At 35.1% G+C, this 19,203-nt stretch overlaps 1 protein-coding gene across 1 annotated transcript; it reads left to right on the top strand.

Moving 5' to 3' along the window:
* Nucleotides 1-1,314: 1,314 nt before the first annotated feature.
* On the top strand, nucleotides 1,315-3,479 carry LOC132300792 (snakin-2-like). The gene is made up of 3 exons (XM_059798029.1): nucleotides 1,315-1,572; nucleotides 1,870-1,912; nucleotides 2,742-3,479. Exons 1-3 carry the CDS (start codon nucleotides 1,483-1,485, stop codon nucleotides 2,921-2,923), a joined length of 315 nt encoding a protein of 104 aa, XP_059654012.1. The 5' UTR covers nucleotides 1,315-1,482; the 3' UTR covers nucleotides 2,924-3,479.
* Nucleotides 3,480-19,203: the final 15,724 nt, after the last annotated feature.

Genomic DNA, 19,203 nt, shown 5'->3' with positions numbered 1-19,203 from the left:
CATTAACAAAAAATATATATATATATTTTTGTATAATTTAATAATATAAAATTAGTAAGAAAATTGATCTTTTACATTTCATTTACATTTCATGTCAGAATATAAGGTTATTGAGGTCTTTTAACATAAGGAAAAGACATCTTAGAATAAAACGGATTGGAGAGGCATCTGCTAAGCACTTCCTCAGCTAAGCAGAATAAGATAGGCTTCATTTTTTGAAATTTCATTAACGGCAAGGGTGTCGTGGAGGTCAAAGTAAAAAAAAAGGTCAAATGCTTTACATGTGTGTAATTTGTTCAAATTTTAAGGGAGATCAGTGTAATTTACCCTATCTTTTATACAAGTCTACTAAAAATAATTGTAATTTGCAACCTTACCTTTCTAATATTAGGAATAGTGCCACATATTTCCTTTGTATAGTTGAAGTAAAGTGCAAAGAGCACCTTGTTCATGTAAACACCCAATAATATTGATAAAGAAAAGAAAAGAATGGGTGAAAGGAAAATAGGAAGGAAGGAACAAATTTCCTTTATTCGATAGAGATGATATAAGAAAAGAAAGGATAATAGGAAGGACCTCCTTCACAAATTTTCATCCGCTCAAATATGGACGAAAGATGTGAGAAAAACAAGTGAACCTATTATAGAAGTTTTAAATTACTATATCACCCTTCCTAAATATTTAATAAATCCCATAAATAAAGTAAATAATGGGTTTAATGATAAAAATAACTTAAAAATTTATCTTTTCTTTTATCCTACCTATATTAAATTGACAGTTTTTTTCATTTTCTTCCATGTAACCGAACAAAAAGAGATAAATGTTTAATTTCTTCGCTAAGAATGTCCCAATCATCCATTCTTCTCTCTCTTTCATTCAATTTTTGCCCTTGTTGCCGAACGGAGCATTATTAAGGGTAGAGGCTAAGAATTCTCTTAAAAGACAATTGTATCATTTTTTTATTATATATATTTAAAAAATTAGGGTGTGAATATTGTTTGTATTGTATAAATTGGAATAAGAAAATTAGGGATAAATTGAAAGTTTTAATCCCTTTGGGACTACTCTGCGAAATTTTTCTGGACATGCGTCTAATTAGTGAATTAAGGAGTGTTTTAAAAGACTTGACACCATAGTTGATCGAAAAAAAAAAAAAAAAAACTAGTTTCAAATTCTTCTTTAATTGAACTAAACAGACCTAAACATTTAGATTTTTCTCTTTTTCAGGTTGATTGGACTGTCTAAAAAAATATCAACTTTGTCGAGACTTGGAAGTAGATCATATTGCCAGCCAGCCAGTCCTTTAGACCGCTTTGCTTTCTGGCATGCCAAACGCCGCCACCTTCCCGCTTGTTTTTGTTTCTATCCGTCCTTGTATAAGCCTGCCCAGCCACCCACCATCTACTATCTATAAATACAATTAGATCTTACTTCTACACTCCAAGCTTATAACTCTCTCTTTGTTATACATATTTTATATCAATGGCCACCTCTAAAGTAGTAGTTGTATCACTTTTCCTCTCTCTACTTGTTCTCTTCCACGCCCAAGCAGCGGATCAAAGCAATGAAGTGGTAATATCTTATCAATTCTTCGTATAAACACTTTATATCAAGGTTGTGTTTGGCGGCATAGAATTGGAGCCTTGAAATTAAAATTGGAGAAAATTTTAATTAAATTTTTCGAGTTGCTTTTCTTCAATTTCCTTGATTCTAATTTCAAAACTTCAAAACTTCAATTTTATATTTGCCAAACATAACCTAAGAAAAAAAACCATTAACACTTTACAGTTCTCTATAATTATGCTCTTTTTTTTTAATAGTACTTTTACTAATTATGCATTATTATTTTTTGTATTCCAATTAATGCAGACTAGAAACTCAGTCTCAGACAGCACGTCCAGCATCACCATGGGTATGTATCTACAGCTTACTGCCCATTACTTGTTATACACTTGTTTGCTTTGCTTTAGTCTTTAGTCAAAAGGAGGACCTTCTTTGCTTTGGTTATTTATTTTATTTTTTAATTTTATTTTTCAACTTTGACAATAGAAACCTTTTCAAAGAATTGTAAATAATCATATTTCCATTACCCTGTTTTTGAAAACAGCTTTTAAATTCGTGCGATGACAGATTTATAAAAAAATCTTCTTGATTTATCTATAAATTATACAAAAATTGTGTTTGGTTTAATTTTTTGAAAACTACTTTATGAAAATTCAATTATAAAGAAATGTATTTTTAGAATATTGTATTCTCTGAAAATAATTTTTATTTTTTGAATTCTTGATAATTGTTTTGACCAACTAAGCAGTCCAACTCTCACTTTTTTTTTTTTTAACTCACTTTCCATAAAATTGTCAACTAAGTACTATTTTATATTGTTTAAATTTTGCGAGACTATTGTTCTTTGAAAATTAAACCAAACAAAACTACAAAGCTACAAATTTCGAAGTTAGGTCTCTTTTTAACTTAAAACTTTCGGGAAAAAAAATGTTAACTAAACAAATTTTCTACTCTTCAATAATGTTTTAAGAAAACTGAATAAAGCATCCTGTAAAGCAAAACTTTTATAGTTAATACTCTAATTTAAATTATGAGCTTTATTTATTTTTTAGTAAGTAAAATTATGCTATTTTTGTCAATATAACTACGCATTAAAAAATTTATTTATTGTGTTTGTATATATGTATGTAGATTTTATTGCATTTGATTATTTATTGTGTTTGTATATATGTATGTAGATTGTGGAGGAGCGTGCGCTTCTAGGTGTGCATTGTCATCAAGACCAAGGTTGTGCAAGAGGGCATGCGGGACATGCTGTGCCAGGTGCAACTGTGTGCCCCCGGGCACTTCTGGCAACCAAGATGTCTGTCCTTGCTATGCCAACATGACCACCCGTAACAACAAGCGCAAATGCCCTTAAATAAGAGACACCTGCAAATATAGTACGCGTTTTACTCGAATCGTGTGAGGCACCTTGTACGGGTAACGGGGCCACACCTGGGTTATCAAAAAATAAAAAAATAATATTATAAATTTGAACTTATAGCAAGGGGCAAAGAAGGAAAAAGAGTGGGAGGGTCAAAAAGCTTATGTTGTTAAAATAAAGGTGTGGAGAGCAAAATAATGTGTTTATCTTACTTCTTGTATGGTAATATGTAATTTACTTTCTATTTTTTTTTTTTTTTTGAACTTATAGCAAGGGGCAAAGAAGGAAAAAGAGTGGGAGGGTCAAAAAGCTTATGTTGTTAAAATAAAGGTGTGGAGAGCAAAATAATGTGTTTATCTTACTTCTTGTATGGTAATATGTAATTTACTTTCTATTTTTTTTTTTGTTTTGAAAAAAAAAAAAAAAAAAAGGTGAAAGTGAAATATGTTATTGTTGTTTTTCTCCAATTTTAATATTGACTTGTCACAATAGTGTTCATTAGGTAATGCATGTATATTCATCAAATCATGTAGTAGAAATATTTATGAGTTATCTGATTCACATTGAATGAAAAAAAAACATTTGTGGGTGAATAATAAATTGGATTCAAACTAAAAATTAATTCTGCTTGAGCTTGGACATGGTTCGAAATGTTCAAAATTTTTGGAATTTAAATAGATTGTGGTCAATCAAGAGTCTTGTGATTTAGTGGTATCTCCTTTATTTCTCAAAATGGATGGTAAAGAGTTCAAGTCTTTAAAAAAATAAAATGTGTGTGTAAATTTTTGTCAATGAAAAATTAATAAATAAATTGTGGCCAGCCCAATGAAGGAAAGGGCATGACACTTGGGTCAGTTAGTAGGCTGTTTCCTCTCCTTTCGGGTGTTGTTACCTTATATTGTGTTCAATGAGGCAAATATTATCTTACGAATATAGAATTTAAATAAAGCTCTTTATTTATTATTTCGTTTGGTCTATTAATTTAATTTTTTTTGTCGTCATATTAATCAGTAGCATCACTTTATTCGCAATTGATCTGTTAATAACACCATTGAAAAGTACATAAAAAGAGGATGAAATAATAGGACAATTGTGCTTGGGTAGCTGACAGTTATACAAAATATTTCCTAAATTTGTTGTACTCCACAATTATTCTTTTTTTTTTTTTTTTTTTTGTTTTTTGGGTTGTCCTCGATGGAATAAGAGTAGTGGTTTATGAGTCGAATTTTGCTTACTCAATTCAATTTATGTGTGAGAGTTGGCGAGTTCCATCAATAATATAATATAATAGAATCTATCGCCACACCCACTTAAATTAAATTCAATAATTATACAATTCGTTGCTTAAATTATTATTTATATAATTAATGTTTCAAAAATGAATTAGATATCCAAGTCTAAAAATATCAAATTACAAACAATATCCAAGTCAAATGCAATTCTTAAATTTTTTTTATTTAAATTCATCAATAATTTACACTGACACCCTTTAAAATTTGCCACAATGACACTCACGTATAAGTTAGAGTTGTTTTAAACAATCACATTCCTTAAAAAGTAAAAAAGAGGAGATTGTTTATCAATATTTAATTCATTTTCACAGTAAAATATCAGCTCATGAAAAGTCATTTGTGTCCTTTGATGAATACCAACCCCAACCACCTAGACCCTCCGTATTGCCCATCTCCCCTTTCACATTGGTTTTGCTTCCCACCAAAGCAATATGTGAATAGTGTGCTAAAAATCAACCTATATATATAAATCCATATATAGATATTATATATATATATATACGCACACGCACATACACAACCCCATATGGGCCAAGAACAAATCAACGTGATCGAAATATTCAGATTGAAGAAGAAAAGAATCAAATCGGAGAAACAAATGACGACCAACTAGAACCACCAACGCCACCATATGAGCCAAGATAAAACCAATTCGAGCTCTCTCCAAGTTCGAATCGAGGAAGAAAAAACAATCAAATAAGAGAAACAGATGGCAAATAGCTGAAACCACCGACATCACCACCATAAGTTGGAGGAAGCAAGAGGTGCAAAGGCATAGAAAGATCCCGCGATGGCACACGTGGTGGAGGGATGCTGCGCTACTATGCCATTGTTTGTCACAAAATTGGGGATGCGAATGGAAGTGACGATGATGTTTAGCTTTGTCATCATATCCCTATTACATCAAAAAAATTTATGTCTTTTTTTTTTTTTTTTTCCTTTCTCGAGAGAGTAGAATTTTTAGATATAAACGCTCAAAATTGAACCTATACAATTAATACATGTATAAGATCACTTTTTAAAAAAAAAATAAAAAAGGGAATTATAGAGAAATAGAATGCAAAATGCCTAAATAGAAAGATTCAGTAATATGGGTGGTGGTGTCTGGTGTGGTTGTGAAGTGGTGGTGGTGGTAGGTGTGATGGTGGTGTGAAGTGGTCGTGGTGGGTGTGGCGAGTTGTGAAGTGGTCATGGTGCTTGGTTTATTAGAATGAGTGGGGTGGGACTCAACTTTAAAGGGTATTTTGGTCAATAAAAAAGAATTGGGTAAATTGATAATTTAATGTGTTAAAGGGAAATAGGGTCAATTCATCACGTATCAAATATTGCATGTCACCATTGGAGGTTTCTTTGCAAACTTTATCAAGCCTGAGTGGGTGTCATCTGTTAGACCAAAAGGGGGAGGGGGTGAATTGGTCTAAGTAATTTTTCTTTCAAATCTTAAGTACCTTTAAGGTTCACTTGCATGATATCAATACATAAACAATTTCAATTCAAGCAAACTGCATGTGCACAAGATATACCCTCTCAATAGGGAAAAACCTCGGTTCTTGACCTCAGCCAATAAATATCTCCACTAATTGTATGCAAGTAGTTACACACTCAGTTATCTCACACTCTGCATACACCTATCCATAACTTGAAACTTTAGTTTTCACAGCCTCTACATACACCTTAGCTGCACTAAGTGCACACAACACTCCCCCTGTCCACAACACCCTTGCTTGGACCCAATGAGCACTCTTAGCTCACCAAATACAAAAGAATGTATATATAAATATAGTACAATGGTTGTTACATAGGATCAGAATCACAACACAACTTAAAGTACAAAGAACAAGAAACCTTAGCTTACACAACTCTGTAATCAATAGGATATAATTGTCAAACTCCAATGCAGCTTCAATGGTAGCTCAAACTAGATTCCCACAGCTTTTTTATAACCCTATACACTTGCTTGAATGAATTACACAATTAAAGAAGCAAGGTAACACAGTGTAAGTACTCAATAGGCTCAAACCCCAAATCTGAGGGTAGAATAGTCACTTCACAATGCAGCTTCAATTTAGACCTGCAATGGACTTCCACAGCCTTGTATCACCAAAGCACACTTGCTAAATTGATGAAGACAATTCAAATATCAAGGTATAACAATATAATCACTGAAAAGGCTTAAACCCTGACAAATCCTAGCTCTCAAGCTTTAATGGGTAAATCCATTAAATCACCTGAAACCTGTGCTAAACAAGGTTCCCACAGCTTCAAAATATCATTATATTCTTGTACAGATAATGACCTCAATGAACAGAGCAAGAATTAATACTTTCAACAGATAGAGCAGGGTATTCTTCAGAAAACCCTAGCTTGCTTGATCTCAAGGTTGAAAACAAGTAATTACCACAACAGAGATTAATTAATGGTTCACACAACTCCCAAATATCACAATGCAATTACTCAACCAGATAACACAATTATTTTAGCAAGAGTAACACTTATAGCACAAATCAACTACTAGGATAGAACTTTACCTTCTAAACATGTAGAATTCTGCAGATGTGAGGTTTGATAGGTCAATACGAAATGCAACAACAATTGGGGCTTAAAGTAAGCTCTCATAGTTTTGCCCCACTTGCTCAGTTCAACAACAATTAAAGTATATCAAGTTAATCTCGAAATACAGTTCAAAATAGGCTTCAACTCAGTTTCTGCAGAAACTCTGTTCTCAAGGACAAAACTGGAATTTCACAGTAGCACAGTCTTGCACTCAGTTCCATTAATCTTATATGCTCAGATGAAGTATAAGACTTAAACAACATGGAAGAGGAAATCAAGGCTCACTGAATGCTTAACTCTGCAGAAAACCCTAAGTGTTTTAGTTCAAAAGGTCAAAACAACCCATGGTCACTTTTCTAAATTGGTGTTAGTTTCTATAGATCTAAATCAGTTATATATTCATGCTCAGATGATCAAGGATGTAGTGAAGCATGATATAAACAATATAAGATTGGAATTAGGAGCTAAAACCAAAAAAGTAAGCTTACAAGGAAGTTTGAGACATCAAATATGACTATAACTAGAAGATGGTCAAAAGAGTGCTTACAGTAGCTGTCAAATGATGAAATACACTTGCTTCAACCTTGTCACAGCTCCAGAACCATCTACAAGTTTATTTCGCCCTCCAAAACTTGTTTCAGTACATGTACAGTAGCTAGAGGTTTCCATGTTATGGATAGACATTTTGATCACTCCATGCTTGCTACTAAGGACAAAGCATAGCTCAAATCACCTTTCACAGCTTTAGAAAACTTGGTTCATTGTATGCTCTCGAGACTCTCTCTTGTAGCCATCTTTTCTAGGGTTTGTTCACTATTAGGCTCTCTTTTCTGAATTGTTATAACAATGAATATGTAAGCATCACAATTTCAACCCTAATGTGGATAAGAATAAGCTACAATCCTCCTAATAAAGTAGAGGATATAAATCTGACATACAAGTGTGTAAAAGGACCACAATGTCCTTGTACTTGCCTACTAGTGCACACTTTTGAGTAGCCCTTAATTGTCACAATATATATATAAATGTGTGTATATGTATATATATGTAAAACATTACAAACTTGAGGCCAAAGAATGCAATTCTACCATCCTCTTCTCTCAGCAGGACCACTGTGCACGTGTCAGCATTTTGTAGCTACACGCATAATTACAATAATGCCCCCGTAATTTCTATTTTACAGACCTGAAAAAGAATGTTGTTGTACCCTTTATTGACTATGTGATTGGACTATTATAATGAGAAAATAAGCTTTGATGAACAATGTAACAACACATATAAATGACCCTAAGAGAGACTATGAGCATTTAAATAAGAAACTAAGCTTCAATAGCTGTAGTAGCTTCTTAGATAAATTCTGCAAACAATGTTCCTTTACTAATGATCTTAGCATCATGAGATGTTCATTAAGAAAGACCAATCTGCCCTTAATCACATAGACAAAGATATATCAACTTGCCTAATTGTCTTTCAATACTTTTGACATTGAAAGAGAAAACAATCATGAACAAGCACTAGGACCAACATCATCGTTTAAAAAGGGCCCCCCGCTTGTATATGACTATCATTATGGCAAATCTTAGGGGGTGTCAGACTAATTTATCCTAAATTCATTGAATGTACAATAATCTAAAAGCTATACTTCCCAAAAACTGTACCAACTCAAAAAATAGTCAATTCCCAAAAACCATATCAAACATGCATATCCAAGTCAGTTCCTAAAAACCATACCAACTTTATCACAAGCAATAATAACACATAGTTTGTTTAACTGAAATCAACATAAGGGCTTCTAGTATGCATGAGTGATATTATCTATCCACTTTCATTTTTTATTTATTTATTTATTTATTTATTTTTCACCAATTATGTTCCATGGTGTGCAACACACTATCTTAAGATACTTTATTATTTTTTAATTAGAATGATTCATAAGGGAAAGAGAGAAAAAAAAGTAGGACCCACAAAAAGTAACCAAAAAGTAAAAAGCATATTTCAAAAAATGTACCAAAAATTAACAAAAGAGAGATTAATCTATTAGACTCTCTATATGTGGATAGTGGGGTAGATAATGAGGGGTGGAGCCCAATGACATGTCACTTTACTCGCTACCCACACTAGCTCCCTCATTCTCTACTTTAAACTCATATTATCCACTTATTTTTACACCCCGGATTCTCTAACATAACAGAATTCCTAACCACGCATATAAAGTAACACAACTAATGTTTAACAAAAACCCTAAACTTCAAAGAGTTAGTATACACTAATATAACAATAAATCAACACCCAGCGACACTAAGTGAAATAACCTAATTTTAAACCATAAATTCTTCGCACGAAACAACGCCTCAAAGGTCTCTGTCATCGAATCGCCGTAAAAAGGAGGAATTTTGGCTAACATTATGTACAAAATTGCCCTCCACTGCACATATCCACCTTCTCATTTTATTCTTTCCCAGCCAACACCTTTAGTATCACATAGTACGATATTTTGATGGCTCCACTCATTAACTCGTCCACCCTAAAACACTTCTCCAAGTCGAAATTGAAGATTTTTAACCGATTCCACTCATTGAAAATTAAGCACGTTGTTCAACTTGAAGTCCTAATGGGTCCTTCCTTTCTAAACTTCCTTTGTTTTCCCTGTTCTGATTATTTAACACTTGTAATTACCAGAACACCTGTGTCTTTGTGCAGACTTTATTTGGGATGTTCACCTTTCAGAAGAGTATTGAATACGCCAACAAGAAAATCAAGTCTCTCTCTATCGGTCTCAATAGATCTGTCAAAGCTGAACATATAGTAGAGGCCAAAAATTCAGAGCTACTGGCCAAGTTGAACGAACCAGAGAAAGAGATTGATGCTCTGAGGGCTGAAAGGAATGCTCTGAAGAATGAGCGAGATTCTCTTCATGACAAGCTTGATGTCCTGAAGATAGAGAAAAATGTCATGCAAACAGAGAGAGACGCTCTGAAAGCTGAGAATGGGGACCTTCAGTACACTTTAGTTGCTGAATGGTTAACCTATTCCATCTCTGAGAAAAAATTCATAAATGAGCGCACCGTTCTGCTCATCGTCATCGGTTGGGTCTGTAATGACCAGGTCATTTTTCTTCCTTTTCCTTTTCTCGGATTTTTACGGATATTTTTTTTCCGTTGTCTTTTCCATTCTGTGTTCGGGTTTTCGTCACTTGATGTCGTCTTGAGTGCTCTGGAATGATTTCTGAGGCTTTTTTCCTTGGAATAACAACTTCTGTTAGGGATTGTGTCATTTCCACATTTTTATTTTTCCGAACACTATTCACTTTTGTCTTTTTCTTATTTATTAGTTTCCTTGCACAAGTTCACTTTTTGTGTTCGGATTTGATTCCAGTTGTGCATGCATCCATGATATTTAAATTCCATGCTACGTGTATTTTCACTTTTGTAGAAAAGCATGCTAAGTGCTTAATTTTCTTGTAAAGAGTATAGACGCATAACCTTTTTGTAATTTTCTTAACTTTAGGGGTTTTTGTGTAATTACTATAAAGTAATTATTTTTTGTCTTACAGACCATTTTGCAATTTAATTTGGAAGATATTTTCAAAAAGGACCTTTTTGCAATTTCCGGAAAGTGTGACAAGTGTTACACTCTCATTGGTCCACTTGTTGACATTTGTGTGGAGACACTTTGAGGCCTTGGATGAGGACATGTGGAGGGTGGAGATTTAACCACTTGTTGGCTTAGGATTGGTGCACTTGTTGGCTTCAATGGTTGACAAGTTTAGGCTTGAGATTTAGCCTAGGATAGAACCTTGGATTTGTGACAAGTGGAGGCTCACAATTTGATCTTGCATTAGTGTGTGTGTGAGAGGTAGTGTAAGAGTACATAGTAAGTGGAGGATCTTTATCCCCTCCAGTCACATTTCATCTTCATCATTTTTCATTTCCTCCATCTCTTGTAAAGAAAACCCTAGCCTCCATGGATGGAGCCTAAAGCCTTAAGCTTTGACCTTGATTTTTGAGAGCCTTCCATTGATTTCCAAGCTTAAACTTGGGAATATATTTTGTTCCCCTCATCTTCCTCTTCATAACCCTAGAAGGGTTTGCCATTTTGTGTTGATTTTGCCTTGGATTCTAGAGAAACACTTCTCTAGTGAGGTAGGGGATGTTATAGGGTTATATGTTTGTTATCTTGCATGTTTTTGATGCTTATACAACTTGTATGCATTTATTGTATTAATTTGAAAAATTATGATTAATGGTAGTTGCTTATAACTCATTTTGGATTAGACATATGGCATGGCCATGACTTGATCTTTGTTGTATATTAAATTAGGATGATTTAAATGAGTTTTTAAATCTAGAGATTTAAAGAATTTAATTTGATTTAAATTCTAGTAAATTGTGTCTTGCTTGTATCCCATTTTGGACTTGAGATATGGTATGACCATGAGTTGGTGCTTGATATATATTAATTTGGAATCATTTGAATAACTTTTGAAATCTAGAGATTTGATTAATTTAAATTAATTAAATTCTATGTAATGCTATCTTGCTCATTTGATACTTTTGATTTAATAAATGTAATGAGCATGCTATGTTGTTTAACATATATTAATTTGATTTATTTGAATTTGATTTGAAATCTAGAGAATTTGATTATCTTGTTTAATTAAATTCTATCTAATGGCTCCATGGATCTATTGGTATGTTAGAAGTTGTTTCTATATTTAAATCATGGACTTGAATTTGTTATGTATTCACTTTGTTGTGTTTTGAGCATTGGACAACTTTGTTGTTATATTTATATTCATGAGAACATGTTTTCTTTATGGAATATATTGATGCCAATTGTAGTGAATTGCACACTTTGTAATTGATATTATGTATGTCATTTTAGAATTGAAACTCTAGGGCATGGATTATGTGGTTTCAACCTACTTGTGCATGGAAGGTGTTTTCATGCTTTATATAAGTTATGTATAAGTTGTGAACTTATTTGGTTTAATTTTGGAATCTTGGAACATCGTTTAGTTGAGATGGCTAGGGTTTGGCTCTAGTACGGGGACGTGAGTCCTCTAAGTCATTGAGATAGTGCGCACTTATGGTGGTTTTCCCTGCGGGTTAGTGCCCGGAATAACCATTGAGGTCTCGGCAGAATTCCGAGCTTAGATGTCCAAGTCTTCCACTATTTGTTTTCGCATTCAATTCCAAGTTAACAATCATGTTTATATTGTAACTTGTGGTTTTGGTTATTGGCGATTTTGATGTTGTTAAGTACGTCCATGTTTATGATTTTAATGAATCATTCTGATGTTGTTAAGTACATCTATGTTTTATAATTTTTGTGAATCATTTTGATGTTGTTAAGTACATCTATACTAAATTGCTATATTTAGTTGATTACACACTTTTAGATTTCTAGTTGATAACCTAGAGAACCTATGTCTTGATGTGTGGTATTAGATATTCTAATTATGCTAAATTGGTATATTTAGTTGATGTTGCATTTTAGACTTCAAGTTAATTACCTTGAGAATCTATATGTTGTTGCTTTGTGAAAGTATGCTCCTATGTTGTTGCCTTGTGTAAGCATGACCCTATATTGCTAAAATTGCATGAATGAGGTGATTGATGCTAGAAATGATCTTAGGTAGTTAGAATGCTCCTTGAGTTTCACCTTTGACATAGACGTTAAGTGGAATGAACCACAATAATTAAATCATGCAAACTTGTAAAACGTAGGTCGATGCATGCTTATTTCCTACGAGTAGCTTTATGTTACTCACCCCTATGATACTGGGGCATATTTTAGGTACAAGAACCAAGGTTGCGATTCTCGTCACGCTTGTACAATTGGTGGACTTAAAGATTTTCATTTCTTGTAAAGGTTGGCTTGAAAAGCCATTTGTAGCCTTATATGTCAAAATATGTATATTTGAATTTAAATATGTAATGTGTACATGAGTACACTCTTTTCAATGTATTTGACATGTATGAGATGAGGCCGGAGGCCAATGACATGTATTTGTATCATATATAGTTTTGACTTCATGAAATATTATGAAAATATTGAAAAATGTTAAGTTATTTTCTCATTATGTTTGCATCGGGTGTGGGAATTCCGTTTTGATTCTTCCGTTGGATTTCATTAATCATGTATGAAGTGTGGCCAAGGGCCAAATGGTAATTTCCAATCATTTGCTAATTTTGGTTTTCAAAATAGCCATTTCAAATCCATTTTCGCCTTTTTGGCCGTTGGGGGGCCAGATTTTAACTCGACCATTTCTGAGAGCCGCGGACCATTCCCGCGCGCTCAAAATCACTTATTACATTTGCGTGCATATTCGTTTCAGCCTAAAAATGCATTTGGGGTCAAATGCATACTTGGTGCAAAGTTGCATTTTCGCCATTTTGAGCCTAATCTGATCTAAGGGAATTTTGGGGTTTTCACATGAAAAATAAAGTTTTCTTTTGGAATGGTTGGCTAGAAAACATGATTTTGAGGGTAGTTTCTTCTTTGTGTTTTTTTTCAAAAAGGCCCAGAAAGTCCCCAAAATCACATTTCAAACTCAGATTTTTGCTAAGCTTTTAACAGTTCAAGTGTTCTAAAGGGGGTTCGAGTGCTCTAACTTTGGGCAGAACTCTCAGGGCAATTTTCGAGCGCTTGAAGCCCTTGCTCGAGCGCTCGAGGTAATGTTCACGGGTGTATGTGTTTCTTGGTTTAGAACTGCACCTCTGACTTCAAATCATCATAACTTCTTCGTTTTAACTCCGAATTGGTCCATTATTGTGTCTAAATTGACCACGTTGAAGTAAGCTTTCCAATGGTACCAATTTCAGTGTAGTTCAAGATATTCAAGTTTTAGTAAGGTAGTGTTTGTTTTTGGTTCGAACCGGGATAGGGTTTCCCTTCCTTCGACTTCAGAACTTGATATCTTTGTCGTCCGGACTCCGAATCAGGTGATTCTTGAGTCTAAATTTATTAATTTTTCATTGTCTTTCCAATGGTGTGCACGGTGGCACCCATTTCAGTGTGAAATGACCATTTTACCCCTAGGTTCATTCTTTTCCGTTTTTGAAACGTTACTTCCGCATTTACTTCCTTTGGGTTTCGTGACCTTGTTGAGGGTCACATTGGTGTCATAGAGGAGTGTTTTATCTCTAGAGACCATTGTCCTATCTTTTACTTTGGCATTTTGGATCCGTTTCGGGTAATCACATGACACACTGGGTTGAAAAATCTAGGGTCGTCACAGGTGGTATCAGAGCTCCTAGGTTCGAAAACCTTAGGACGACGGGTTTTAGGTGCATATCATGCTTTTGTTGCCATACTCTATATGTTTATATGCTTTATGATAACATATTTTGGTTGATAACATGTTTATGTGCTTACGTGCTACATGTTATATGCTGTTTGTTTAGCATTATTTTATTCTAATGTAAAGAGCATGACATGTGACGTATACTAGATTAGATTTGTATATGCATAACTGTGTTGCATATTCGGCACGACACGGGATTGGTCATTGAGGCACGAGTGGAGGTTGATGGTGATTGAAGTCACAGTCTCGTGGTAGTATAGGTTGTTGTTGACCTAGCATTGGTTTTGAGGTAGGTGGTGAGACACCTTTTGTTTAGGTTCTCGTGAGGTGAGTCATTTGGCATTGCCGTTGTGCTGGATTTGTTGGTTTTGGGCCACGATAAGGTCATGGACCTCTTAGGATCCCTAGTTATTTTGGAAGGTTCCTCTGAGATTGCAATTTTCGTGGGTGGGTACGTTTGTGGGTGGGTACATGGCACTGTCATGCTACTGTACTAGCTAGCTACAAATGCAGTTCGGATGGAATCAATGTTGGTTTTGTTGTGATAGGCGTTGTCCTTTTGGTTGGTGATGATGTGAGTTTTGTTTTGAGCGTCTGGTGTTGAGACGGTAATTGATGGTCGTTTTGAGGACGATTTTGGAGATTGATTCGGTTGTCTGATTGTATGGCTAAAGTAGCCATTTTGTTTGAGTTCTCTTTGTGTGATGATGCTTTTGGGATCAAGTCGATTGATCGATGTTTTGGGTTAGTGAGAGCATTATATTATTAGTGTCATTTATAGTGTCACCTCTAGATTCGGAGTTGGATTGTTGGAGTCTTACCATTGTGGTAAAGGCTCATGTTTATTTTGAGACAGGTTGTTGTCGCATTGGTTTTTGGAGATAGTTATGGCTAGGACTGATCTTTCCTTTTTCTTAGACACTCTAGGACACGATGTCCATGGGGTTCATTGTTGCATCGTTTTATTTTCTGCAGTTTCATTTACTACCATGTTAGTAGTATGATTTATGTTATTATGATGCATAAGTATGTGGAGGTCTATCCACATTTGCCTTCTTGTTGTGTGGCATTAGCATGCCTTCTTTATATGCTTAGAGATGCCATGTTGTTATTACGCTTTAGTGACATGCTTTTGTGCTTACGTGGAGACGTGTTACATATACCTTTGATTTTTATCTATGTGAGTAGATTTACTTCTTGGTAGTTGCATTTCCATGTCATATGCATAACTTCCAGGTTTGGTTTCCCATTCGTTCTTCCCTCGGTTGTACGTAGTGTGTATATGGGTTTCTGTAAGGGTTCGTTGTGAAATCCCTTGTAGAGGAGTTGTCACATTTGTTTTGTTTTGAGCTGTCCACTTCCTTAAGGTGGGAAGGATGCTCCGTTTTCATGGTTGTCATATCGACACTTGTGGGAGAATAGGGTTTCTCCTCTTTTATTGGTTCGAGTTAGGGATTCACAAAAAGTGAGTCTCTTCTCTTCGTCGCCTTGTGCACGGTTTTGGGTTTGGTTGGTCCATGAGGATCACCATTGTTGTCTTAAGTCCTTGGTGAGCATTTGGTTGATTTTTGTCGACTTACTTCCATGTAGGGGGTGAAGTCTTTGACCTTGGTGTCTTTCGTTTCAGAGACTGAGTCATGGTATTGTCCTTCTTAGGACTGGTGGTTCCCTTTCTTTCGTGTCTTCCCTTGGGGAGTTTTGCTGTGGTTGTTGATGGGTTGTGGTGCTTAGAGTGAGTGGATCGATGTGAGATCATTTCGTGGGGACTTGTGTCCATTTCATTGAGGATTTGTTTGATTTGTGAGCTGAGCTGAATTCTCTTTTGAGGATGTCTTTTGAAGACTTGTTTCTATTTTGGAAACCTGGATGTGGTTGACTCTTAGGAGGAATTTTGGAGGATCGCTGTTGGATATAGCTTGTTTGTGGAGTTTCTCGTCCTAGTTTTGGCTAGGCGTGGTCTTGAGGAGTTGTAGTTCTAGTGGTTGTTTATGGATCAATCGAAATTGAGAATTTTGATTTAGCTTGGTGTTACCAAGTACGGTTTTGAGAGATTTGTTTTGTGACCTTAGTTGTCAGGATTTTGATGTATGTGCCACTTAGTGGGCTTGTATTTCGAGGATTTAGTTATCCATGAGAGGGATGCGGATCTGATGTTTGATTACGGTGTAGTCTTGTAGTTGATCTGTTTTAGGGAGATATGAAGGACTTTCGATGAAATGTCTTATCGTGAGGTTCGTTTTGATTTTTGTAGGCGTTGATTTGCTTGTCAGGTTTTGGATTCCTGATTAATGTTATTAATAGGGGTATTTTGAGACATTGGAGATGTTGGTTTTACTGTATTGAGGATTTGGGGCCTTAAGCATAGCGGTACCTATAGCATTGTTGTCAGAGTTTTGGGATTGGCCAGACATCTTTGGACTATATCTCAACTCTCACAAAATGTTGGTCTCCGTAGTGCTTTTGGCAATGATCATTTTTGACATTGATGTCATTTGTATCGAGAGGTTTCTTGGGTAGACCTAGTGGGGGGCAGGTTATGAATTAGTGCCTTATACTGTCATGCTACCGTACAAAGTTGTATGTTGTGGGCGAGTACTAGTTGCTGTCGATGCTACCTTACTGACGAGTAAGTGTGGGCGGGCACTAGGTATTGTCATTGCTACCACACATTTAAGTACGTCATGGGCGGGTTTTGGTCACTATTCATACTGCCACATTGTGTTTCTTCTGTACCCTGATTTGATACGTGATTATTTTGGAGTCCTTTTTGGTGGATGTGTTTTGGATCCGTTTGATGGTTGTCAGGAGGGATGCTTTTGGTTGTTGTCTTTCGTTCCCTTGTCTGACATTGGGTTTTGTGTGTGACTTAGACTTGTCGTGTGGTCGTGAGGTCACTTTTCTTTTGAGAGGTTGTCCTGTCGTGCGCACGTGGGTGCGAATGACATTGGTTTGTACCTTGTCTTTCAGTTCAAGGATTGCTTTTGTAGCATGTTGTGTGGGATACTCGGAGATGTACTCCGTAGTTATCCTGGTTTCACCTTTTATTTTGTTAGGGCTGGATTTCGGGGACGAAATCCCTTTAAGGTGGGAAGGTTGTAATAACTCGGTCATTTTTCTTCCTTTTCCTTTTCTCGGATTTTTACGGATATTTTTTTTCCGTTGTCTTTTCCATTCTGTGTTCGGGTTTTCGTCAGTTGGTCTTGAGTGCTCTGGAATGATTTCTGAGGCTCTTTTCCTTGGATTGACAACTTCCGTTAGGGATTGTGTCATTTCCACATTTTTATTTTTCCGAACACTATTCACTTTTGTCTTTTTCTCTTTTATCATTTTCCTTGCACAAGTTCACTTTTTGTGTTCGGATTTGATTCCGGTTGTGCATGCATCCACGATATTTAAATTCCATGCTACGTGTATTTTCACTTTTGTAGAAAAGCATGCTAAGTGCTTACTTTTCTTGTAAAGGGTATAGACGCATAACCTTTTTATAATTTTCCTAACTTTAGGGGTTTTTGTGTAATTACTATAAAGTAATTATTTTTCGTCTTAGGGACCGTTTTGCAATTTAATTTGGAAGATCTTTTCAAAAAGGATCTTTTTGTAATTTTCGGAAAGTGTGACAAGTGTCACACTCTCATTGGTCCACTTGTTGACATTTGTGTGGAGACACTTTGAGGCCTTGGATGAGGACATGTGGAGGATGGAGATTTAATCACTTGTTGGCCTAGGATTGGTGCACTTGTTGGCTTGGATGGTTGACAAGTGTAGGCTTGAGATTTAGCCTAGGATGGAGCCTTGGATTTGTGACAAGTGAGGCTCACAATTTGATCTTGCATTAGTGTGTGTGCGAGAGGTAGTATAAGAGCACATAGTGAGTGGAGGATCTCTATCCCCTCCAGTCACATTTCATCTTCATCATTTTTCATTTCCTCCATCTCTTATAAAGAAAACCCTAGCTTCCATGGATGGAGCCTAAAGCCTTAAGCTTTGACCTTGATTTTTGAGAGCCTTCCATTGATTTCTAACCTTGAATTTGGGAATACTTTTTGTTCCCCTCATCCTCCTCTTCATAACCCATGAAGGGTTTGCCATTTTGTGTTGATTTTGCCTTGGATTCTAGAAAGACACTTTTCTAGTGAGGTAAGGGATGTTATAGGGTTATATGTTTGTTATCTTGCATGTTTTTGATGCTTATACAACTTATATGCATTTATTGTATTAATTTGAGAAATTATGATTAATGGTAGTTGCTTATAACTCATTTTGGACTAGATATATGGCATGGCCATGACTTTATCTTTGTTGTATATTAAATTGGGATGATTTAAATGAGTTTTTAAATTTAGAGATTTAAAGAATTTAATTTGATTTAAATTCTAGTAAATTGTGTCTTGCTTGTATCCCATTTTGGACTTGAGATATGGTATGACCATGAGTTGGTGCTTGATATATATTAATTTGGAATCATTTGAATAACTTTTGAAATCTAGAGATTTGATTAATTTAAATTAATTAAATTCTATGTGATGCTATCTTGCTCATTTGATACTTTTGATTTGATATATGTAATGAGCATGCTATGTTGTTTAACATTTATTAATTTGATGTTATTCGAATTTGATTTGAAATCTAGAGAATTTGATTATCTTGTTTAATTAAATTCTATCTAATGACTCTATGGATCTATTGGTATTTTAGAAGTTGTTTCTATATTCAAATCATGGACTTGAACTTGTTATGTATTCACTTTGTTGTGTTTTGAGCATTGGACAACTTTGTTGTTATATTTATATTCATGAGAACATGTTTTCTTTATGGAATATATTGATGTCATGTGTAGTGAATTGCACACTTTGTAATTGACATTATGTATGTCATTTTAGAATTGAAATTCTAAGGCATGGATTGTGTGGTTTCAACCTACTTGTGCATGGAAGGTGTTTTCATGCATTATATAAGTTATGTATAAGTTGTGAACTTATTTGGTTTAATTTTGGAATCTTGGAACATTGTTGAGTTGAGATGGCTAGGGTTTGGCTCTAGTACGGGGATGTGAGTCCTCTAAGTCATTGAGATAGTGGGCACTTAGGGTGGTCTTCCTTGCGGGTTAGTGCCTGGAATAA

This window comes from Cornus florida, unplaced genomic scaffold (genome assembly GCF_030987335.1).
Source record: "Cornus florida cultivar Cherokee Brave unplaced genomic scaffold, ASM3098733v1 CherokeeBrave_3.0.0_Hap2_Chr03, whole genome shotgun sequence".
NCBI classification, from domain to species: domain Eukaryota; kingdom Viridiplantae; phylum Streptophyta; class Magnoliopsida; order Cornales; family Cornaceae; genus Cornus; species Cornus florida.
The sequence above is the reverse complement of the archived record's forward strand: the minus strand, read 5'-3'. Positions and strand labels throughout refer to the sequence as shown.

What these genes read in the sequence shown, in the direction of transcription:
- LOC132300792 (XM_059798029.1), top strand. Translation starts at nt 1,483, where the DNA reads ATGGCCACCTCTAAAGTAGTAGTTGTATCACTTTTCCTCTCTCTACTT. An exon ending in CGGATCAAAGCAATGAAGTG is followed by an intron (nt 1,573 to 1,869) that starts GTAATATCTTAT and finishes CAATTAATGCAG; the next exon opens with ACTAGAAACTCAGTCTCAGA. An exon ending in CACGTCCAGCATCACCATGG is followed by an intron (nt 1,913 to 2,741) that starts GTATGTATCTAC and finishes ATATGTATGTAG; the next exon opens with ATTGTGGAGGAGCGTGCGCT.